The sequence below is a fragment of the Mustelus asterias genome, chromosome 19 (assembly GCF_964213995.1).
Source record: "Mustelus asterias chromosome 19, sMusAst1.hap1.1, whole genome shotgun sequence".
Classification (NCBI taxonomy): Eukaryota; Metazoa; Chordata; class Chondrichthyes; order Carcharhiniformes; family Triakidae; genus Mustelus; species Mustelus asterias.
Window position 1 is genome coordinate 65,725,175 of NC_135819.1, and position 25,536 is coordinate 65,750,710.

The 25,536-nt window shown below is 41.1% G+C and overlaps 1 protein-coding gene across 1 annotated transcript in view; it reads right to left on the reverse strand.

Annotated features, from left to right (window-relative positions):
• Nucleotides 1–25,536, reverse strand: part of snd1 (staphylococcal nuclease and tudor domain containing 1) — a 909,008-nt gene that overhangs the window by 685,039 nt on the left and 198,433 nt on the right. Inside the window, exons 12-13 of the mRNA XM_078235739.1 lie at nucleotides 24,328–24,428; nucleotides 4,131–4,241 (exon numbers count right to left, since the gene is read on the reverse strand). Of these exons, the coding sequence (XP_078091865.1) occupies nucleotides 4,131–4,241; nucleotides 24,328–24,428 (212 nt within the window). The remainder of the gene's footprint in view (nucleotides 1–4,130; nucleotides 4,242–24,327; nucleotides 24,429–25,536) is intronic.

Here is a 25,536-nt window from a genome sequence, read left to right on the forward strand (position 1 = left end):
GAAGGGCACGCTGTCACTTGGGTGAGAACACTGGCAGAAAATGACATGAACAGCAGCATGTTGCCAGTAAAGAAAAGACTTGTACATAATAGGACTACTGCTTCCTACACTGCTTTTCTGGCCTCATCTGCAAGCATTCTTGCAGTTAGGGTATCAAACTTCAAAAGGGAGTGTGTTTGTATTTTGAGCAACTTCAGTTTTTTTTTTGTCAAATTTTTCTAAGATTCATGATTTCCTCATGCCTGTTCTACATTAACTATTAACTTGGCTCCATTGATGTTTCATGGTTCTGCTTGTTTTGTAGTAGGAATCCAGCTTGAATATAACGTTCTAATATGTTGGATTCCTAAATTCTGTCAGCTGTGGGGTTGTGCCAAGTGGAAGCTAGGAGGAAAATGTGTTTCATCATGCTCTTTACAACTGACTGAGCATGGTGCTTGTTGTTGATGGGGTGAGTGAGAACAGTTCAGCAAGCAAAATGCATAGAGTGGAGAATTACGCATGTACTTTTTCTTTCAATTTATTTTAATGGTGCTGTTATCCCACACAAGTCTGTTTGTATGTGCTAACCAATAAAGATAATCTGGCTTTAATCAATGATTTACTTTCCCTCCCATTGAGTTTTGACATTTAGGTCAAAGTTGCAGGAGAAACAAATCAGCTAACATCAACCACAGGTTGGGTCAATATTTTTATGAACTGTAAAGAATAAACTGAGGACGATTCCTCTTGAATTGCAACCACAAATCTCAGTCAGTTGCAGAGTAACAGCTTTAAGATCAGCATCTTGGTGCAGTAAAAGGATGTCAATCTCTGCCAATTCAATGGAGCCATTCATAAGCTGGTTGAGCCTGTGGTTGATGTTAGCTGATTTGTTTCTCCTGCAACTTTGACCTAAATGTCAAAACTCAATGGGAGGGAAAGTAAGTCATTGATTAAAGCCAGATTATCTTTATTGGTTAGCACATACAAACAGACTTGTGTGGGATAACAGCACCATTAAAATAAATTGAAAGAAAAAGTACATGCGTAATTCTCCACTCTATGCATTTTGCTTGCTGAACTGTTCTCACTCACCCCATCAACAACAAGCACCATGCTCAGTCAGTTGTAAAGAGCATGATGAAACACATTTTCCTCCTAGCTTCCACTTGGCACAACCCCACAGCTGACAGAATTTAGGAATCCAACATATTAGAACGTTATATTCAAGCTGGATTCCTACTACAAAACAAGCAGAACCATGAAACATCAATGGAGCCAAGTTAATAGTTAATGTAGAACAGGCATGAGGAAATCATGAATCTTAGAAAAATTTGACAAAAAAAAACACTGAAGTTGCTCAAAATACAAACACACTCCCTTTTGAAGTTTGATACCCTAACTGCAAGAATGCTTGCAGATGAGGCCAGAAAAGCAGTGTAGGAAGCAGTAGTCCTATTATGTACAAGTCTTTTCTTTACTGGCAACATGCTGCTGTTCATGTCATTTTCTGCCAGTGTTCTCACCCAAGCGACAGCATGCCCTTCGGTCCTTGTTATCCACAGCTCTCCTTGCACCCTCTTATTAAATTGTTTCTCAGTTCAACAGGTCAATAAAGAAAACGTGAAAACAAAAATTATCGCTATGTCCTCTTTCACTTGCTCTGACCATCTCTTGACTCGTTAATGTCATTTCAAATACCCACCAGCGCAAGACTGACAGCTCCACCATTACGGCAGATAATCAAGAGATCACAGCAGATTATATGATAGAAGCACGAGTGCATCAAAGTACAAGTTTGTTGCATGATATTTTCTTATGCCTATTTTATTCTAGGCAAACACTTCAAAGCTTGGATCATTGTAGGATAACATAAGGAGTCAGAACAAGAAATAAGCTATTCTGGTATTTTACACGATCATGGCTGATTGCTACCTAAACTCCACTTTCCCATCCTCTTCCCACATCCTTTGATACCCAAGAATCTATCTATCTGAGTCACAAACAAACTCAAGGACTGAGATTCTGGAGTGCTCCAGGTTATCGAATTCCAAGGATTCACTACCTCCTGAATGAAGATATTTCTCTTAATCTTTGCCTCAAGTGGCTAACCCTTTAACCCAAAGCTATGATCCCTGGGCATTCAAACCTATTCTCCATCAGTCCACAATGCACTGGTGTTTCAATAGGTTGCAAGATCCCATGTTAGGATCCCAGATCAGATATATTGTAAAGCCAGACTAGATCTTAACAAATTTTCTATTTTGGCATAAATGGGACGAAAGGATACTTCCTTCGAGGATTGATTCCACTGACAAATTAGGGATCACTTATGGTAAAACAAACTTTATTCAATAACACAGTTTAAATATAACAAATAAAGCAACTTTATTTTAACAGTTGAACAATATTTAAAAATGAAAAGGAAACAACTTTAATTTCTAACTTATTACTGTTTCTGTTCCAAATAAGTAACATCCCCCTTAGACTTAAACTCCATTTTAAATACAGTTAGCAACCATTAATATACTTGAGTGTAGACAGTCTTGAAGCTTTCAAAGCGAAAATGAGTTTCAGAGCAGTTTGCAGAAACTCTGCCTTCAAACAATTCCCAACTAGAACTGCAACTCTAAACTACTTTCTGAAAAAGCTTATTCTCACTGCGACAGACCCAGGACTGCACATAAACCACATCACATGGCCTTGTCAAGCACCTTAATCAGAAATCCCAGGGGAACTTAAGTAAACAAATGTCCATTAGCTCGACTTAACATAACCACTTGCAAAGCTAAAATGAATAATTATCCTGCTCTCTCAGCATCCGAGTTGCATTCCCACCAGACATACTGACTGTCTGTAGCATAAAGCTGAATTTTTAAACATTCCCTTTAAATATAAAAATATATATTCATTTCAGTTGCACTACTCTCATCACACCCAATTCTCTTAAGCGTATGGTTTTCATTCCTTCACTAGAGGCACCATAGGATACAGAAGCAACCACCATAAACTTCCAAATCTCTGTTGCCCATAGCTCAATCTATATCACGTCCCATTCACCCGTCATTTCAGTGTCACCTGTCCTAATTTATCCTTCTTTGGCTTGGTATCAATTTTTGTCCGATTATTCTGTAAAGTACCTTGAGAGGTTTTAGCCAAATTAAAGACACTATATAAATGCAAGTCATTGTTGCTACATCGTCCTCCATTTCCTTCAGCCAACTACAGCAGTCTCCACCTTGAATCTCTCCATCTCTCTCTCTCCTCCTTTAAAATGTTCCTTAAACCTGTGTATATAAGTGTATAAGATGTTGAGGGGTATTGATAGAGTGGATTCTCAGAGGCTTTTTTACCCAGGGTTGAAATGGTTGCCACAAGAGTTTAGGGTGCTGGGGAGTAGGTACAGAGGAGATGTTAGGGATAAGTTTTTCACTCAGAGGGTGGTGGGTGCGTGGAATCGGCTGCTGGTAGTGGTGGTGGAGGCGGAGTCGGAGTCTTTTAAGAGACTTTTGGATAAGTTCATGGAAGTTAGTAAGATAGAGGGTTATAGGTAAGCCTAGTAAGTAGGGACATGTTCAGCGCAACTTGTGGGCCGAAGGGCCTGTTTGTGCTGTAGCTTTTCTATGTTCTATCTCTGACTAAGCCTACTGTAATATCCTTCATTGGCTTGGTGTCAATTATAGCCCGATGGCATTCCTATGAAATATGCAGGGAATCTTTACTACATTAGAAGTCCTATATGAATGCAAACAGTCGCTGCTGCTGTTAGTTGTGACCTGTAACTATAGTTGTCAGAGACAGTGTGTGAAATCAAATGACAGACTCAAAGTTACTTTGCTCTTATTGACAATGGCTCCAATCTTATGCAATCTCAGCAAAGAAGGATATTAAAATCTTTAAATTTCACGATATATAAATACTGCAAACGAATTGAATATTGAGCTAGCGGAAGAAGATATAAACCTGCAGTTTATTTGTCAGCTTGTTTCAACCCATTACACTATCTTTCGTATTATTGCTTTATTAAGTCAATACTCGTACATTACGCATTTTAAGTTAAATTTGAATTTTCACATCACATCAACATTATTACTTCTCATCAGGAAGCATATTTTGCACATTTATAAAAATTTCAATAGCCATCTTACCTGGCCTCTGCAGCTAGTAATTCATCATAGTGAGAAGACCGCTGATCATCATCTTGTCGATAACGGATCACTGTGGCAAGACCTTTACTCACCAGGGCTTCTGCAATGTTACTGCAAAATAAGATAGACAAACAGTTACTCACAGGCCTTCCACTTCTGAGATATGAAGTACAATTCAAGAAAATGTGTTCAGGAATCCAATCACCATGGGGTTAGTTTAATAGGGATTCTGAACATTTGAGTGCAAGAGGTGTCACCTATACAGTGAATGGAAAATATGTGCTGTGTAACCAAACTACTAACTCCAAAGTGACATGGTCAAAATCAAACCATTTTCAAGTAAAAATATACATACTCAAATAGATTGTGACATTTCCATTAGGATTAATTCCCCACCAATATAAACCAAGCACTTTGCTCAGAGAAGAAAATGATCAACAAGAGATACCCAAATTTCAACTTACAACCTGTGAATGAACTATAACGATTTTATTGGAGAGTAACATTAAGTTATAGAAACACAAAGTTGAATAGCGATGGTTGCAGTACAACATGGAGATTCTAAAGCTTTTCTCAATAACTTCTGGGGAAAGGAGGCAGGATAAGCAGCATGAAGCAATACCAAAACACCCCTTAGAACACTACAAAGCTAGCTGCAACAGAGACAATTAATTGTTCATAATGAGGTACTAAATTACTTTCTCCTATTTTGAAATTTAGGATTTGATGACTATAATCACTTGTGACAGCTCATCTCCTTTTGGGAAGATATTCATTATTTTGCTACCTTCCATGTAGTTACTCTTTCATTCTCACACAGATCATATTTGTTGCATCACAGAACATGGCGGCATGGTGGCTCAGTGGATAGCACTGCTGCCTCTCAGCGCCAGGGACCCGGGTTCAATTCCTGGCTTGGGTCACTGTCTGTGCGGAATTTGCACATTCTCCCCATGTCTGTGAGAGATTCCTCCGGGTGCTCCGGTCTCCTCCCAAAGTCCAAAGATGTGCAGCTTAGGTGAATTGGCCATGCCAAATTCTCCCTCAGTGTACCCGAACAGGCGCCAGAGTGTGGCGACTAGCGGATTTTCACAGTAACTTCATTGCAGTGTTAATGTAAAACTACTTGTGACTAATAAATAAACTTTAAAACACAACACATTGGCTTTGGCTCCCATCTTATCTCATCTTGGGACCGGCAGAGGCAAGTGATTTACTAGAAATCATATGACAAAGACAGGCTTTAGGTTTTGAACCTGTTGTTTTTGAAATCAGTGCTTTTTGGGGAATAAGCTAAGAAGGAAGGCTGCCTTAACTTGCTCTCTCATTGCCTTGCCTGAAATTCCACGTGCAGCTATCAACTTGCAGCCAGGGAATCCTCACCCGAGTAGAACTTGTCTGCAATTGGAAACCTGAAAAGCTGAGACAAGAAGAATTGATCCAACCAAATATATTCCTTCATGCCAGAGCTCCTTTGCTGAGAACCGCCAGACATCAACAGGGACCAGAAGTCCATCTTCACACGAGGGAGCTCCAGATCGACAGCATCGAAATCCTACGAACTTTCTCCCTCATTTTTAAAAAGCCTATCCTTCAAAGCCCATCTCTGCAGAGGCCCTGTCTGCCCTTTGTGTGTGCATATACATACATGTGGGATATTTTAAAAATGTTAGTTAGACTGAGTACAATTGTGTTCCAGTTCTCACAACTTGTTTTAAAAGAAAGCTTTGTTTTATAACAAATTATTCTGAATTGATTGAAGAAGCCTAGTTAAATTATCTTTTATTCTGAATCCAGTAGCATCAAAGGTGAATAATTGGCTACTAAACTAAACTAAACTATTTAAACTAAAAGTCCAACCTGTGAAATAGTAGGGCTAGATAAAACATGCACTCCTCCATCCCGGTTGTAACACCTATGTGTCAGTTTGGTTCAGTTCAATGGTAACACTTAACTCAGATGGAGTCCCAGTGTTATTATGACACAGAAGGAAACGGTTTGGTTCATTGGGTCTATTGCAGCTCTCTGTAGAACAACCGTGTCAGTCCCGTTCACCTGCTCTATCTCCATGGCATTACAAATTCCTATCTAATTTCCATCTGAAATTAACGTCATCTGAAAAGGAGGATTGCACACGGTTACAGGGAGAAGGTAGGGGAATGGCACTAGGTAAGTTATTCATTGGGAGAGCTGGTGCAGGCACAATAGGCCTTCTATGCCATAACAATCTTGCGATTCTGTCACAGGTGTGGGTTCAAGCTCCAGAGTATGTCATCTCTGCAGGCTCAAATACATGGTGGCACAGTGGTTAGCACTGCTGCCTCACAGTACCAGGGACCAGAGTTCGATTCCTGACTTGGGTCACTGTCTGTGGGGAGTCTGCATGCTCTCCGTATCTGCGTGGGTTTCCTCCAGATACCCTGGTTTCGTCCCACAGTCTGAAAGATGTTCTGGTCAGGTGCATCGGCCATGCTAAATTCTCCCTCAGTGTACCCGAACAGGCGCCAGAGTGTGGCAACTAAGGGATTTTCACAGTAACTTCATTGCAGTGTTAATGTATGCCTACTTGTGACACTAATAAATAAACAAGGCCAACTTTTTGCCAAATGTCAACAACAACCAGTGCTAAATATCTGTTGTTTCCCTTGACCACCTCTATACTACAAACTGCCTGACTCGCACAAAAACAAGTTCAAATTTCCTTCAACCGGACATAACTATCAGTTGCATCCCTTTTCCAGCCACTCACTCAAGCTGAATCAGGCCATGCATAAACCATAGTGTTGTGCATAACCCCAAGTCGAGTTTCAAAATCACTATTATTATTCATATGAACACCGCTCGACAATCACCAGGCAAGACTGTTCTCTTCCTGTTGGGGAGCACTTCAGCGGTCTCTTCCTGTTGGGGAGCACTTCAGCGGTCACGGGCATTCGGCCTCTGATATTCGGGTAAGCGTTCTCCAAGGCGGCCTTCGCGACACACGACGGCGCAGAGTCGCTGAGCAGAAACTGATAGCCAAGTTCCGCACACACGAGGACGGCCTCAACCGGGATATTGGGTTCATGTCACACTATCTGTAACCCCCACAGAGTTTCACTGGCTGTCTTGTCTGGAGACAATACACATCTTTTTAGCCTGTCTTGATGCTCTCTCCACTCATATTGTTTTGTTTCTTAAAGACTTGATTAGTTGTAAGTATTCGCATTCCAACCATTATTCATGTAAATTGAGTCTGTGTCTTTATATGCTCTGTTTGTGAACAGAATTCCCACTCACCTGAAGGGGCTTGCAGCTCCGAAAGCTTGTGTGGCTTTTGCTACCAAATAAACCTGTTGGACTTTAACCTGGTGTTGTTAAACTTCTTACTGTGTTTACCCCAGTCCAACGCCGGCATCTCCACATCATGACTTCTATGGCTAAGCCAGTTCTCCACCCATTGAGCTAGCTCACCTTTTATCCCGTGAGATTTAACCTTTTGCCACAGCCTGTCATGAGGGACCTTGTCAAACGCTTTACTAAAATCCATATAGACAACATCCACGGTCCTTCCCTCGTCAATCGTTTTTGTCACCTCCTCAAAAAACTCAACCAAATTTGTGAGGCATGACCTCCCTCGTACAAAACCATGCTGTCTATCGCTAATGAGATTATTCAGTTCTAAATGCGCATATATCCTATCTCTAAGAGTCTTCTCCAACAACTTCCCTACCACGGACGTCAAGCTCACCGGCCTATAATTACCCGGGTTATCCTTGCTACCCTTCTTAAATAACGGGACCACATTTGCTATCCTCCAACCCTCTGGGACCTCACCTGTGTGCAGTGACGAGACAAAGATTTCTGTTAGAGACCCAGCAATTGCATCTCTCGCCTCCGAGGAGTCTAGGATAGATGCCATCTGGCCCTGGGGATTTGTCTGTCTTAATGTTTCCTAAAAAACCTAACATTTCCTCCCTTGTAATTGAGGTTTTTTCTAACGGGTCAACACATCTCTCTGAGACACTACCAGTCAACATGTCCCTCTCCTTTGTGAATACTGATGCAAAGTATTCATTTAGGATCTCTTCCTTTGGTTCTAAGCATAATTCCCCTCCTTTGTCCCTGAGAGGTCCGATCCTTTCCCTAACAACCCTCTTGTTCCTAACGCATGTATAAAATGCCTTGGGATTCTCCTTAATCCTGTCTGCCAAGAACATTTCGTGACCCCTTTTTGCCCTTCTAACTCCCTGTTTGAGTTCTTTTCTACTTTCTCTGTATTCCTCCAGTGCTCCATCTGTTTTTAGCTGCCTGGACCTCATGTATGCCTCTTTTTTCTTTTTGATTCGACCCACAATTTCACATGGTTAGCCTTTAGTGCACAATAGAAGATGTGCATCACAAAACATAAGAAAATGTATTTAGCAATAGCAAACAAATGGACAGGGAACATATAACTTTCCCAGAGAAATCTGCCTTATTACAATGAAAATAAAATGTTGCTAACTACTGCATATGAAGGAGAATGAATCGATGGAAAATTCTCCCTCTGAATCCCATTTGCCAACTACCTTTTTCCTCGATATTAAATGCCTTCTGAAAACTCATTTGTACCATTGTTCTATCTACATTCAGGGTCCTAAAAAGTGGAATTTGAGATACATCTCAACACCACAGTGGATCTGCGAGGTAGTCTTTGTCATTTTCATGATGAGGTTACCATGAGCTATCAAGGAGATTGCTACAAGGTATGTGACCTGTAAAAAAAAAAGCCACAGCCGCTTCAATGACTTCTGTACTGCTGTATTAAACATCACAATTTCCACGGTGTCATAATTATTAGCATTAAAGTAAACAAAAATGGAGGTGCATCATATTCCCATTCTCAGTATTTCACGACACAAGGTTCTTTTTCACACAATCACACAGAAGCTACAGCATTATCGGAGATGCTGTTCCTAGATATTATCTGAACAATGATTCTTGGCAGGGTTCGGGTGAGATAGCTACTTTAAGTAATCAGACAGTAAAGAGGAACTAGAAAGAATGAGCAGGGGGCTGAATCTCAGCAGGCTATTATCACTACTGCAACAAAATTACTGTAATTGTACATCTGCTATACAATTGCACACGGATGCTGTATAAACTTAAGGCAGTACATAACAGTAAATGTTGCAAAACATTCTTTGCTGCACTCCCATTCACTTTTTCCTTCTCCCAGCTCATTTACAGAAATGCACTGCTGTCAAAATGTCATATTGCATTTCATAAGAAAGCCCTTGTATGTAGAACGAAGAGAATTTGAAAAGCCTTTTAAAACTGTAAATCTTGTACCACTTAAAGCTCTTCCAGCAACCTATTAATATCACAGTGCATCATTCAGGCCTTGCCCTCATTCCATTACAGAAGACCTCATCCATCAGGCCAAACATTTTAAAAATTAAACCAGTTAGCAGAATGACGATTTAACATTCTGCAATATATAAATGCTTGTTATTATTTTTTAACAATCAAACTAGCGATCGCTTGCTAAACCAGATGTGACTAGGCTATGCAGGAGTCTTAATACATCAAGCAATGCAAAGCATATTGAGCACTAAACACGACAACAGCAGGCACAACTGATAATACAGCCTGGGACCTAAACACAAGGAATTGCTATTGCTCTTCATGAAAATTCAGTTTCGGGAGCTGGTTGATGTTATTATCCATTATAGTTGCTTCCCCCTCTAAGTCAATCTAGTCACTGGGACAGAAATTGCTGGCAAAAATCATTTGCGCACCATTACTAAATTAAAAATCAACTTAGGATAAGGGAGACACAACCAGCAAGGTGTGAATCGCCACAATTTGCTGGACAATTTACTCTGTTCCACCTTTAGCCTTGTGACAATGGCAAGTCATTCTCAACCTCCCCACAAGTCGAGGAATTATTACATTGTCACCAATTAATCTTACCACAGAAAGTTAGGGCTGATACTGAAACATAAGTATCTTTAAAGGATAAAAGGTATGCCTCGCAATGTTACTCAACCTCTCTAGACAATAAAAGTTCAACAGAAACTGTAGAGTCTCATTCCTGTAGGTTATTGTTGTTAAGAGATTGTTAATTATTTTTATCTTCCTTTTCCTTGAGACTTTTTTTTCCTCTCAATCCAATTCATCTTTCCCTCTACATTTCTAGTCTGTACTCAATTTGATCCTAACTCCTCCTACTTCCTTCTCAATCCTTAAATCTCATTTGTTAAGGAAATAGATCGTTTGCCGATAGTTCATCAAGGTCTCAGGTGCCCTGATGTGCGTGCTGCACCGTTATCAGCAAGCACTTTCAGCAAATTGCAACACAACCTCGGAGCTGAAGGATGGGGGAGGGAGCTCTAACTCATGGGTCATGTTGTGTGATGCCTTGCTCCAGCAAATTTTAGATCAATGGTTCATCAATAAACCCAATTAAATCATTGCTTCCTAATTTGTAACCTCTCTTCCACTTTGATGTCCTGCGCTATAGACCTTGTACTTCATATGGGTTCCCTGCATTTAAACCAATATCCCGGATATCTGGTACCCGGAGATATCTAGCAAAGAATGAGTTTGACATAGTATTAAACAGCTGATGGAGAATGGGAACACAGGAATAATATTAGATCTGGAAATCCACAAAGAGAATCCCCATATATCATGTCAAGTAAGTACACAATTCAGTCAAGTTGCAGCTCATGCATTACATACAGTGCTGGTTACAACAAAGAGGACATCTAAAAGCCTGACAGTTTATGAAGAGCAAAATTACAAGATAAGTCTCTGATATTAGGAGTTATAAGGAACAAATAAATTGGTGGGGGGCCTCATCTTCAAAAGACATAATTAACATGACTGAGAAACAACAGTGGGATAAAAGTTGTAAAAGGCATGGTAATGACAGAGTAAGTAGGTTAAAGTCCAACAAGTTTATTTGATAGCACGAGCTTTCGGAGCACTGCCCCTTCAACAGGTGAGTGCATCAGGCACGAGCTTTCGGAGCACTGCTCCTTCATCAGGCACTCACCTGATGGAAGGGGCAGTGCTCCAAAAGCTTGTGCTACCAAATGAACCTGTTGGATTTTAACCTGGTGTTGAGACACTACTTACTGTGCCTACCCCAGTCCAACGCCGGCATCTCCAAATCATGGCAATGACAGAATTAGGCTATTTTATAAAGTACCTATAGAAGCTGGAATAGATTGTCAGATTGGTTCGGTTCTCGACACTATATTCATTTAAGGGCTCCCTAGACACTAACTGAAAGGGAGTTGGCTTGATATTCTGCAAGGAAGGGATCATATGGAGGAAAAAGCCTTACTTCATCCGAATCTATTCAACAATTTTCTTTTCATCTATAAGCTACATCCACTGAACACTAGGACATCAAACATCCATTTTGTAATAATTCTATCTTTTTAAAGATGGATGGGCTGGTTATACTGTGGCTAAAATTTATCAAGATATACCATTTCAAGGCACTAACTCAACATTTATGAGCATCTGTTTCCTTATTATTCCTGATGATATTAAACACACAATGATCAACTAAAATACACTAACAAAATAAGGGAACAGTTAAAAACAAAAGTCCAGACTGCTATTTTTTGGCTCAAGATAAATTTTGAATTGCAGAATACAATGCTCAGAAGAGAAAAAGCAAAATTCCCAGAGTCTTACATAATACAAATAGAATTTCCCTACTTAGTCAACATGCCTACTGCCCAGAGCAATGCTGGCATTGAGCAGGGGAGAGAGAATACACAAATTGAAGCTATCTATTGTACAAGTACTTATCTATCAGTTTGTAAAATTAGCTACAGGAAGAATGGCACAGCACAGCTGATGGGCATATAGCAAAAAAAGCTTGAATTTAATAAGAATGCACTGCAAACATGCTCTTGTTCACTTCAGTTATAGTCAATTAAGCATCTTTCCTTTTTAAAAGTGTGATAGCTTGACATGGTTAGTAGTGTAATCATTAATATTTATACTGCAAATTGTCAACAAGTTTTTAAAATTATACAGGACCAATTTGCCTCAGTGAATTTCTTAGCTGACTCTATGCCTGCGAGCTGATTTGTCTTCTTCCACCAGATATAACCTTCTTTAATTGTTAGGTTTGCAGAACATACTCCCTTGCACACCAAAGAAAACTTTGAGATTGATTATAGCTGCAGATGTAAGTACCAAAAAAACAAAATTGAAAGTACATTTCTGGACCTGATATGTATACAGTGACCATCCTTCCCCCACCACGAGCCCCTGGAGTCCAACTTGAGGACAAGATACCAACTGGATGCTTTTATTTCAAGAGAATTTTAGGAATCATTCAGGGTAAATAGCCAGCTCTGAAACCAGCAAATTATGGGGAGGTAAAAGATTTATTCAAAGGGTAGCACATTGCAACATCATTGAGGTATGCTTTACTTTGATTTGCAAAACCATGTGTCTAAGCAAATTTAAATCAACTGCGTTTCACAGCTCAAGCAGATGCATTTTTAAAATGCCTACAAATAAATCACCTTTTCAATATTGCCCCCAGTCCTCTTCAATAGCTATTTTCAAAATCCATCAAATATATCACAAATCGAATTCAACAGAGCCGCACAAATGTTTTTGCTCCTTTACTAGGTGTCAAATCAGTGTAGAGAACTATGTGACAAAGATTGATGCGGAGAATTCCTTTCTCTTGCTGGAAAAGTGCTGAATGGGGAATGCTTAATTCAGGTTTTATTGGGCAGAGGCTGACATCACAAAACAATATATAATCAGTCAGCAATCATCATTCCACACACAGAACCTAGAGTGTTGCTGGCGTCAGACAAGGCTTTAAGAGGTTGAAATTAAGGAACTTTACTGCTGCATGGCATATGAGGTGTTGCTCTCCATTTCAGGTAAAACACAGGTCACAGTCAGAGTCAGCTGTGATGTCAAATGCCCTGCTGACATCACAGTCGTTTGGGGGGGGGGGGGGGGGGGGTTATTCAGTGTGTCGATCATCTCTGGAACTACAGCCCAGATCAATTGAAATGAGTTAAAAGAAGATTGCAGTGATTGATGAAAGAAGGGGAGCAATGCGTTAAGTTTGATCCAACCTAAAATTCTTTATGTCAGGCATGATTTTGAGATACAACAGCATCATTGCCCCAAGCAAATTTCAGTTTATGTAAAAATACAGATGATAGTCACTAAAACAGTACCTGTTTTAAAGATGGACAATAAACAATTATCTGGGTAATGCAGATTGCGAGAAATACAAACAAAAACCGGATCTGTTAGTGGATACAGAACACTAGTTCCAGTCAGGTGCAATGTCCTTCAATTAGCACACCTCTTATTACAGGGATAAAACATCTGCAGCCTCGAGGGGTTGTCATTATAAATTTATAAATGGGTTTTCACCAAGAGTTCTAAATCTTGTGTTTTCAATCTTAAAAATTCTGCTGTGACATCTTGTAAAAGAGTCTTCCTTCAGCATTCCTTTACACTCTACGATCAAAGATTTTTCCAACACACATTTGTCATATGGGAAATAATGCATCTCGCCAACCTGTTATAATACTTGAAATGCGCCAATCAATTCGAATAGAAAAATGCATGAATGTTTCAAAAATATGACCCACCTCCAGAACAATTTACACCCAAACCATGAACTCATCTTTGCTAGAGTTACTGTTTGTAGATGACAACATGCATCTTGTTTGCACCATAACAACAGAACAATGTGTTTCAGAGCTAAATAATAGTATTCCAGCATTTCCCATTTGTAGAGTTGCACACCGGATATGTTTTATTTGCAAAAGCTTTTATCTGATTTTTGTGCAACACAAATAAGTAACAGGAGTCTTTTTCACAACCAAGCTGATGGCAGCCAAACCATTGGTGACAGAGTTTACAAAAAAATCCCTGTTAATATAGAAATAAAACCAACAGAAACATATCGCTGTCTGCTTAAAAAGGAATCAGCAATGTCAAGCACACTTAAAATCAACTTCTGATGACTGTCACAATGATTGATGTAAACAACCCAGTTACTGAAACAGAAAGCCATTTCTAACCAAAAATATATATATAATCGTGAGAGGTTCCTTCAAGGTGGGAGTTGAACCAAAGATGAATTTCTTGTTGTGATGTATGCCACACAGCCATTTATTTACGAACATTGGCAAGAGTATTTCCTTACAGAATCACTTGCAAATCCTCTGGCAGCTTTGAAATCCATCATGTTTATATCACAAGCATATTCTACAAACTGAGTGTGGAATTGTTTGAAAGTCACAGTTGCCACCTTCGTATCTGGCTCCACACCACCTAATCCAACAGAGAGGACCCACGCATAGCAACAATTTAAGGAGGAATCAAGATGCAGAAAGGAAATCAAATTAGGAGTGAATATCAAGCCCAACAACACACACATGAAAGCCAGTGGATTCTCCCTAAACCAGCAACATATGCATTTGATTGTAGAGGCTTTACTGCTTCCATAAATACTCTCAAAACCACCTCCTTAGGTGAATCTTCATAACCTCCGGGGAGTTGTCTTATTTGACTTGCAACACAGTTGGTAAAGTCAGAACAGCACTGCCTTGCCAGTAATATTTGTATCCCAAGAATGAATAACGGTGGCACAGTGGTTAGCATTGCTCTTCACAGCACCAGGGACCCAGGTTCGATTCCTGGCTTGGGTCACTGTCTGTGTGGAGTTTGTACGTTCTCCGTGTCTGCGAGGATTTCCTCCAGGTGCTCCGGTTTCCTCCCACAGTCCAAAGATGTGCACACTAGGTGAATTGGCCATGGTAAATTTTCCTTCAGTGTATCCGAACAGATGCCGGAGTATGGCGACTAGGGGATTTTCACAGTAACTTCATTGCAGTGTGAATGTAAGCCTACTTGTGACTAATAAATAAACTTTTAACTTTTCAGAAAAAAACCTAAGTCAATACTATTCTGACTTGGCCTCAAGGAGCTGCACACAAGCTCCGAGGCAACATCTTCCCAGCCTCCATTTCACCCTCCCAATAGCAACTTCGTGGGTGCAGAGGTGGGTAAGGATTCAAACCACATCCCTCCAAACACATGACCCTGTGCTAGTGATGGGCAACCTAGAATGATGAGTGGGCCGCATCAAGGGCCCTCCTTCATCTCAATGGGCCACAAGATTGAAATCAAGCTTGCTCAGCAGCCATGACTCCACGAATAAGATTAAACACATTTAATACATGCTGAATGTTTCATAATGAATCATAGAAAATTAACTATTTATACATTTATAGATCAACCTCAAATGATATAAAAATAAATATTTACACTTTGGGTGCAGAGGGAGTGCATGACTCTCGCCATCAATGTTGTAAGCAATCAGAATGCACCTCACTTCACTTGCCCTTGCTTTACGTGCTTAACACTTCAGTCATACTGGTAGGAAATAATTATACAGACAGAAATCAGCGGAACCTGGTAATCCTGCACGTGGGCAATGGTCAAAATGCCTCATGGGTCACACATGGCCTCCAGGGCACAGATTGTCCACCACTGACCTATGTCATCAGTTGCTCAATAAGTTTTCTGACATATTGCTTAACCTCCGTTCAAAATTAATCAAATTGTTCCATTGAAAAAAATTGGAAACATTAAAAAGAGGGGGAAATCTCACATGGGTTCACTGCTTTTGTTAAATACAGTTACCACAAGCAGCTGTACGACTTTAAAGTCTTGTCCTTTTTCAACATCCATTAACATCTTACAGGGTTTGCCAGTTCCACTGTGTTGATGAATTCAGTGATGCCCTCCATTTCATATTCAAAGCACGAAGGAATAATTTGTAATAAGAGAATGAGCTTGTCAGTTTAACAACCTACGACTACAGCCTGCAAGTGCGCCTCAACAGTGACAGAACAGCAGTTACAACAGTATTTAAAATAAACACAGGAATTTTAACAAGATAAATTAGTTTCCACAAAAATGGTTTGGTAATTATGAAATATAAATTTTGATAAAAGCACAGGGGCAGCATTTTGTTCTTCAATCTTCTATTAAAATAAGGCAAACTCCAACACTGCTGCATGAATACAGAAACAACTGATGAATTCACATTTGTTAGCGCAACAGTACAGCTGTCTTTGAGCAGCAATGCTGGGAAACGGATATTGGGAATGACACACAACAGTTATTTTTAAATCATTGAAAATTTTTGAAACACTAACTTTCTGCAAAGGATGAATCTACTGCCCAAGACATTTTTTTCTGTTTGTTGGGTTTATGTGGGTTATATTTCCCAAATCAAAAAGACAGTTTGGAGATCTTCAAGTCCGTCTGCCAATGGTTGCTTGCTCAGCCAGAAAAGCTGGCAGCTTTCTTTCTGCTAGTGTTATTTTTATTTACTAACTCTAGTGGATAGAACAGGCTCCAAAAGTGCTCTTAAATACCCATCTCTTTAGATAGACCACTGTACCTCTGAAGAGGTGCTCAGCCCAGACAAACTCTTTACACAAAAAAGTCAAGTTATATTTTTGAATAGAAGAAACAGATAGATCACGACTGCAAAGCACACATTTTCCACAAACATGCCAAGAGTTTTGAATTGATTTTGTTTTCCCTGTCTACAAGATAGCACTGCACTCCATACGCACACTATCCAAAAGCTGCTATCTAGCTTCCAAACATTCCAATGCAGCAACTTAACACTATACAAAGAAACATAATGATGGTACAAAGGTACCCTATTATATGGCTGCAGCCAAGTGATGCTCAGTTTGCATTCACAGCTGCCAACATAAGAACTGAAGAGTCATATAGACTCAAAACCTTAACTACGTTTCTCTCTCCACAGATGCTTCCAGGCCTGCTGAGTTTTTATAGCATTTCCTGTTTTCTATTTCAGATTTCCAGCATCTACAGTATTTTGCCTTTTTTTCAACTCTGAATAACTGCGGGCGACATTTTGGTGCCAATATAGGGGGCAGGAGCAGAAGTGGGCAGTTGTGGAATTTCCAATAGCTTGTTAACTCAATTAAAAGTTCAATTAAGGACCAGAGGCTGTCTGGAATTTTGCAGTTGGCCTGAAAGGTCTCCTGCAGCATCGGGACCACAGCAGATGCCTGGAGGCAGACTCCTGGCAGACCAGGTGGCTAGTACTCCTGGATCACTAGGCCCAATTCCCACCCACCTTCCACAGCTTCCGCATTTACCCGGTCGACAGCCCTGCAGAAAGATTTCCCCCTCCACAATGGTAGCCTGGGAGCTGTTTTTTCTTTATTCAAGATAAATCATCTCGAGATGCTGAAGGAAAATTAAATGTTTTAAGAATAATTACAAAAAATATGGGAAAAGTGCAGGGAAATGCGACCAAGTGGGTATCTCTTTCAAAAAGTTAGTGATGGACTGAATGAATGTAAGGTTGCCAGATGTTCATAATTGGCATTGTTCACTTAAGGCTAGCCTAAGCAGAGGGCTCAGCTGGTCAGGCAGTACCTGTGCAGACAGGGAAAGATAGTTAACATTCAGTTCAATGACCCTTCATCTGTCCTGATTTGCATTATTTTGGGGAAAAGGACCCGTGGCATCATACCCGACATGGTGCAGGGGCAGAGCCAGTATTTGATTGCCGTTTCAGGGTCATGACCCCTAATGGAAAAATCCTGCCTATACTTCCAAATTCTTGTTTTATTTATTCCAATTTACTTGATATTCCTAGTTATGAGTGCTCTGAAGAAGAGTCATACAGACTCGCAACATTAACTCTTGTTTCTCTCTCTACAGATGCTGCCAGACCGGCTGAGTTTTTCTAGCATTTCTGTTTTTATAGCTAATACTCAGCCACTACGCAAGCTTAAGATGGCTCAAGCCATCTTCAAGTCAGCTGCTAGATAGCAATTTTGCATCAGAATTGAACAAATTCTCTTCCGTACAATGGGGCAGCGCCTCATGCATTAGCACCAAGACGGAACAAGGAAAACTCGAGACCAGGTGTGCTGTTTCATGGACTACTTAAGTGCTAACCATGAGCCACTGGAACACAAAGTTTAAAATCTACACCCATTAATTTACCCATCTCTCAAGTTGCTGACAAAGACAGACCCAAGCATTCAAATTTTAGGAATTTACCCAACCTTGAAGGCCATTTCTGAACTTCCAGGTCAAAATTCAAATAGAGCAAATCAGTGACCAAGAAATACACACAGCAGCAGATCGGAGTTGCGTGAGCTTTGAAGACTACATTATTAAGGGGACATCAATCTAGACAATTAAAAGAAACAAGTTCACAGATGTTAAGCACAGGTCAAGGACATAAATACAAGACTCTACAAACTTGAAACAAAATGAGGAAGAAAAAAATTGATTAAAGCAGAACAAAGTTCGGGTTAGTAGGATGTTAATAACAGAAGCTGGGTAATCTGGTAAGAAATAGGAATAAGGGTTACAGAAAATGTTAAAACAACTGTTTTACAACCCCCACCACTTGCACCCCCCCCCTTTTTTTAATAAAATGCCACAGGACTTTTCCCCAAAATAATGCAAATCAGGACAGATGAAGGGTCATTGAACTGAATGTTAACTCTTTCCCTGTCTGCACAGGTGCTGCCTGACCAGCTGAGCCCTCTGCTTAGGCTAGCCTTAAGTGAACAATGCCAATATGAACATCTGGCAACCTTACATGGGCTTTACAGAGCAAAGGTTCATTCAGTTTTGTAAGAGGGAGGTCGTGCCTTACAAATTTGGTGGAGTTTTTTGAGGAAGTGACAAAAACGGTTGATGAAGGAAGGGCCGTGGATGTCGTCTATATGGATTTCAGTAAGGCATTTGACAAAGTCCCACATGGCAGGTTGGTTAAGAAGGTTAAGGCTCATGGGATACAAGGACAAGTGGCTAGATGGGTGGAGAACTGGCTTGGCCATAGGAGACAGTGGGTAGTGGTCGAAGGGTCTTTTTCCGGCTGGAGGTCTGTGACCAGTGGTGTTCCGCAGGGCTCTGTACTGGGACCTCTGCTATTTGTGATATATACAAATGACTTGGAAGAAGGTGTAACTGGTGTAATCAGCAAGTTTGCGGATGACACGAAGATGGCTGGACTTGCGGATAGCGAAGAGCATTGTCAGGCAATACAGCAGGATATAGATAGGCTGGAAAATTGGGCGGAGAGGTGGCAGATGGAGTTTAATCCGGATAAATGCGAAGTGATGCATTTTGGAAGAAATAATGTAGGGAGGAGTTATACAATAAATGGCAGAGTCATCAGGAGTATAGAAACACAGAGGGACCGAGGTGTGCAAGTCCACAAATCCTCGAAGGTGGCAACACAGGTGGAGAAGGTGGCGAAGAAGGCATATGGCATGCTTGCCTTTATAGGACGGGGTATAGAGTATAAAAGCTGGAGTCTGATGATGCAGCTGTATAGAACGCTGGTTAGGCCACATTTGGAGTACTGCGTCCAGTTCTGGTCGCCGCACTACCAGAAGGACGTTAGAGAGAGTGCAGAGAAGGTTTACCAGGATGTTGCCTGGTATGGAGGGTCTTAGCTATGAGGAGAGATTGGGTAGACTGGGGTTGTTCTCCTTGGAAAGACGGAGAATGAGGGGAGATCTAATAGAGGTGTACAAGATTATGAAGGGTATAGATAGGGTGAACAGTGGGAAGCTTTTTCCCAGGTCGGAGGTGACGATCACGAGGGGTCACGGGCTCAAGCTGAGAGGGGCGAAGTATAACTCAGATATCAGAGGGACGTTTTTTACACAGAGGGTGGTGGGGGCCTGGAATGCGCTGCCAAGTAGGGTGGTGGAGGCAGGCACGCTGACATTGTTTAAGACTTACCTGGATAGTCACATGAGCAGCCTGGGAATGGAGGGATACAAACGATTGGTCTAGTTGGACCAAGGAGTGGCACAGGCTTGGAGGGCCGAAGGGCCTGTTTCCTGTGCTGTACTGATCTTTGTTCTTTGTACTAGTCCATCACTAACTTTTTGAAAGAGATACCCACTTGGTAACATTTCCCTGCACTTTTCCTACATTCTTTGTAATCCTTTTAACAACATTTAATTTTCCTTGAGCATCCCAAAATGATTTATCTTCAAGGTACTATATTAATGCAAGTTGTTGTTGCCAGTAAAAGTTATGAATTCTGTCACCACAAATTTCAGGCCAAATATTCCATCTTGGTACAATGCTTTGCGAAAAGATTTCACCCAACCTCTTCTCTTCATTTACCCAGCTATCCACTTGTCAATCAATGGAAACCTCTCAATTTTGAATATAACTGTCATCTCTTCTTATCTTTCACTGGTCTATTGAATAGAGCTCCAATTTCTCTGACCAGGTTAGCTAAAGCAATAGTATTATTTTGTAAGTGAGAATCCATCAATGGGTTATTTTGACAGTTTGGTAACCGTGCATGTATTCGCAAAGTTATTCAGTAACTCCAAATGTCCTATCAAAATGATCTTCCATTCTCATCTCCGAAAAAGAAAGAAAACACATTGCATACTATACAAAGCAAAATATAGTGAACGCTGGAAATACAAATTAAAAACAGAACATGCCAGAAATGTTCAGCAAGTCCAGCAACATTGGTACAGAAAATAAAATTCAGGTTTGAGAAAAGCAATATGATATGTTTTCAGCAAGTGGAAGGGGTGGGAAGAGCAGCAAGAGGAAAGGTAAGTCAGCATGTCGATGGTGGCATCACTCTGGAGATAATAGAACTAGCGATGATCTATCGATTGCGGAAGCTGATGAGGTGGAAGGTGAGGACAAGGGGAACCCAGTGTGCTTCTGGAAGGGAGCGGGAGGGCCACAGTCGAGGGCCCCGTCAACCACAATTGCAGGAATGGGGGTGGAGGAAGAGACCCTAGCTGATAAAAAGGTAAGACATATTGGACATATTCTGGAATGCTGCATTGTCGGAACAATGCGATAACGTTGAAGAAACTGGAAGAATGGAACTGAATCCTTACAGGAAGCTGGATTTGTGGGAATGTAGACAGGGTATCTATGGGAGTCCACAGACTTAAATGAATATTGGTTGATTCCCCTGTAATAGAGATAGGGAAGTTAGGGAGAGGAAGGGAAGAATCAGAGATAGACCATATGAAGACAAAAGAGGGGTGGAAATTGAAAGCACAATCAATGAAATTTTCTATTTCAGGGAAAGAGCAGAAAGTGGCACCAATAGGTACTGGAAAAGAGGTAAGGGAGGGAGCCTAACTAGGATAGCAGCACACATCCCACAAAAAGGCAGGCATAGCTAGGACCTGCGCAGTTCTTAGCTGTTCAATATCAGAACACATTCAGCAATGTGGAGGAGTACTTTCATAACAAAAATACTTTGCTGATATTTCTTCACCAATCAGCAATATATTTCCAGATGATGAGAAAATTAATTAAGCAGAACATTTTTCTATTCACATCAGCAATGTGGTTTATCAAGAGATCCGTATCCCAGAAGAGCTCCATTTGCAACAGTGGTTCAGACCTATCTGCACAATGCTCTGACCCAGAAAAAAAAACTTGTACTGACTCGGTATGGTGCTGTACCTAGCTAGTAATGAACTAGGTTGTCTTAAAACAGTCTTCCCAGCATGTCTAAAAAATTGATTTGTACAGAAAGTAAGAGAATTGCACAGGGATAAAAACATGTTGAAAGAATCAACGAGAAGTTCAATTTAAATTGCTGAGGGACACAAATTTGCAGATACGAGCAAACTCTCTGACTTAGATTATGAGCATAGGTTTAAACTTAAACAAGCTCCAAGAGTGGGTAAGGATTATTTCCCCCTTCTTAATACTCTCTTGCTTTCTCCAAGTAGTGAAGCAGGTTCCAAGCAAAACATGTGACTCCAGGATATGGAGCAATGTAATTGAGCAGTCAGCCCCTTCCCTGTGTGTCAAGACGACCCAAGGGAGTCTAAAACAGAGCCCTGGGCCCAATCGTTCAAGTTGTACAAATCTCCCATGCAAGAGAAAACAATGTTGTTTTAATCCAGCATATTTTTTTCCCACACAGTAATACAAAGTGTCATCGCAAAATGCTTAATGGTGCAACACTGATACTGGTGAAAATGTACATAGCTAAGGACTGCAAGTGCAGGTCATAACATGGAGAGGGACGTGTGTGATATACTTATTTCGTTTACTGAATTTACTTAAAGAACACATCGCATCCATTGACGTTACAACTGAACAAGAGTTCTTTGCTAAAATTTGGCAGTCACTGGTGCAGACAGCAGACACACAGTTTTTCCTCAACCAGCTCCAGTTGCCTGTGTCTCGGGAACAGCAATATTTGCAAAATTACTCTCCAAAGCACATTATTGCCCACAAATATTTTATAACATTATGTTCTCTGGGAAACCAGCAGAAATATTGAAACAAGTTTTTGTAATATTTACTGCATCATAGGAATGAGCACTGCGACATCAATCCCCAGAGACATCACTCAAACAATAATCTAATGAGTGAGGAACAATGGCTGAGTATGACATTTTCAAGAATTGACATTTTGGAAGCTGTACACATTTAAATCCCAAAAGGCGCTCTTCCGCAAATGTCCAGACTATATGGTGTTAAAACAAATTTAAGCAGCAGAAACATTATTACTGCACTGGGGTAGTGCCGGCTGACTGGAAAACAGCTACTGTTACGCCGCTGTTTAAAAAAGGAAGTAGACAAAAGGCGGGTAACTACAGGCCGGTTAGCTTAACGTCCATAGTTGGGAAGATGCTAGAGTCCATTATTAAAGAGGAAATAACAGAGCACCTGAATAAGAATGGTTCGATCAAGCAGACGCAGCATGGATTCATGAAGGGAAAGTCGTGTTTGACGAATCTACTGGACTTTTATGAAGATGTCACTAGTGCGGTTGACAGAGGGGAACCAGTGGATGTGGTGTTTTTAGATTTCCAGAAGGCGTTCGATAAGGTGCCTCACAAAAGGTTGCTGCAGAAGATTGGGGTACACGGAGTTAGGGGTAAGGTGTTGGCGTGGATTGGGAATTGGCTATCTAACAGGAAGCAGAGAGTTGGGATAAATGGGTGCTTTTCTGGTTGGCAGTTGGTGACCAGTGGCGTGCCGCAGGGATCGGTGCTGGGGCCTCAATTGTTTACCATTTACATAGATGATCTGGAGGAGGGGACTGAATCTAGGGTATTCAAGTTTGCTGATGACACGAAGGTGAGTGGGAAAGTGAATTGCGTGGAGGACGTGGAAAGTCTGCAGAGAAATTTGGATAGGCTGAGCGAGTGGGCGAGGATCTGGCAGATGGAATATAACGTTAGCAAATGTGAGGTTATCCACTTTGGAAGAAATAATAGTAAATTGGAATATTATTTAAATGGAGAAAAATTACATCGTGCGACTGTGCAGAGGGACCTGGGGGTCCTTGTGCACGAATCGCAAAAACTCAGTCTGCAGGTGCAGCAGGTGATCAAGAAGGCGAATGGAATGTTGGCCTTTATCGCGAGGGGGATAGAATATAAAAGCAGGGAGGTCTTGCTGCAACTGTACAAGGCACTGGTGAGGCCGCAACTGGAGTACTGTGTGCAGTTTTGGTCCCCTTATTTGCGAAAGGATATATTGGCCTTGGAGGGAGTGCAGAGAAGGTTCACCAGGTTGATACCGGAGATGAGGGGTGTAGCTTATGAGGAGAGATTAAACAGATTGGGTCTGTACTCGTTGGAGTTTAGAAGGATGAGGGGTGATCTTATAGAGACATATAAGATAATGAAGGGGCTGGATAAGGTAGAGGTGGAGAGATTCTTTCCACTTAGAAGGGAAACCAGAACTAGAGGGCACAGCCTCAAAATAAGGGGGGGCCGGTTCAGAACAGAGTTGAGGGGGAACTTCTTCTCTCAGAGGGTAGTGAATCTCTGGAATTCTCTGCTCATTGAAGTGGTGGAGGCTTCCTCGTTGAATATGTTTAAATCACGGGTAGATAGTTTTCTGATCGATAAGGGAATTAGGGGATATGGGGAGCAGGCGGGTAAGTGGAACTGATTCGCTTCAGATCAGCCATGATCTTGTTGAATGGCGGGGCAGGCTCGAAGGGCCAGATGGCCTACTCCTGCTCCTATTTCTTATGTTCTTATGTTAGCTGGATGCCACCCTCGCCTTCCCACAGTTAAGTCTCCTGTGATCAAATTACCTTTAGTCAATAAAAAAATCACTAACTGGTTCTCCAAGAAATCTGCCCCAGTTCTGATCTACTCACATTCCGCCAATAGTAACTGTGGAACAGGTGCGTTCAGGGAATGCCGGGGTCACATTCGTGGATGGCGTGGCTTGTCTGATGTAGTCCACTGTTACATTAACCTATTGAACAAGAGAAAAGACTCAGATCAGCTTCAGGCACAACAAATTTATTTAATTCCTGCCAGCCAGCATGGTGCCAAATTTGGAGAATACTTACAGTCGGTAAAAATGAAAAGGAAAATTGCAGATACTGAAGACCTGAATTGAAAATGTTTGATTTCCAAAGCCCAGTCAATATCTCAAAGTTGGACTGATGTCTGAATCAGAACACTTTATCCCACCAATTATTCTGAGAACAGTCACTACAAGTCATATAAAATATTGGCAGATCATAAAACTATATTAATTTGACGGAACATCAGTTATTAAAGAGTTTGCTAGAGTAGTGAGAAAGAAACCATTTCCTCTTTGGGTCACAATTTTAAAATTAGAGCTGTTATTTCAGGTCAATTTCCTGCACTTTTGACAGAATGACAGGGACCACTCCCATTTCTTGTTCAAAACATTCAGCCTTTTAATATCAGATTACCACCATGGATATCTTCAAGTTGCCCTCTTCCTCACTCCTATCCCATCTAGCAGGCTGTTGCAGTAACGTCCAATACAGAGAGCATTCCTGGACACTTCAGAACATGTCCACTGTAAACTGTGGTAGATGTGATCAAGGACTGTAACTGGTATATATATTATAATATAGATTATTTATATATATAGAAAAAAACATAGAAAAACTACAGCACAATACAGGCCCTTCAGCCCACAAAGTTGTGCCGAACATGTCCCTACCTTAGCGATTACTAGGCTTACCTATAACCCTCTATCTTACTAAGTTCCATGTACTCATCTAAAAGTCTCTTAAAAGACCCTGGGTGGCACGGTAGCGCAGTGGTTAGCACTGCTGCTTCACAGCTCCAGGGTCCCGGGTTCGATTCCCGGCTCGGGTCACTGTCTGTGTGGAGTTTGCACATTCTCCTCGTGTCTGCGTGGGTTTCCTCCGGGTGCTCCGGTTTCCTCCCACAGTCCAAAGATGTGTGGGTTAGGTTGATTGGCCAGGTTAAAAATTGCCCCTTAGAATCCTAAAATGCGTAGGTTAGAGGGATTAGTGGGTAAATATGTGGGGATAGGGCCTGGGTGGGATTGTGGTCGGTGCAGACTCGATGGGCCGAAT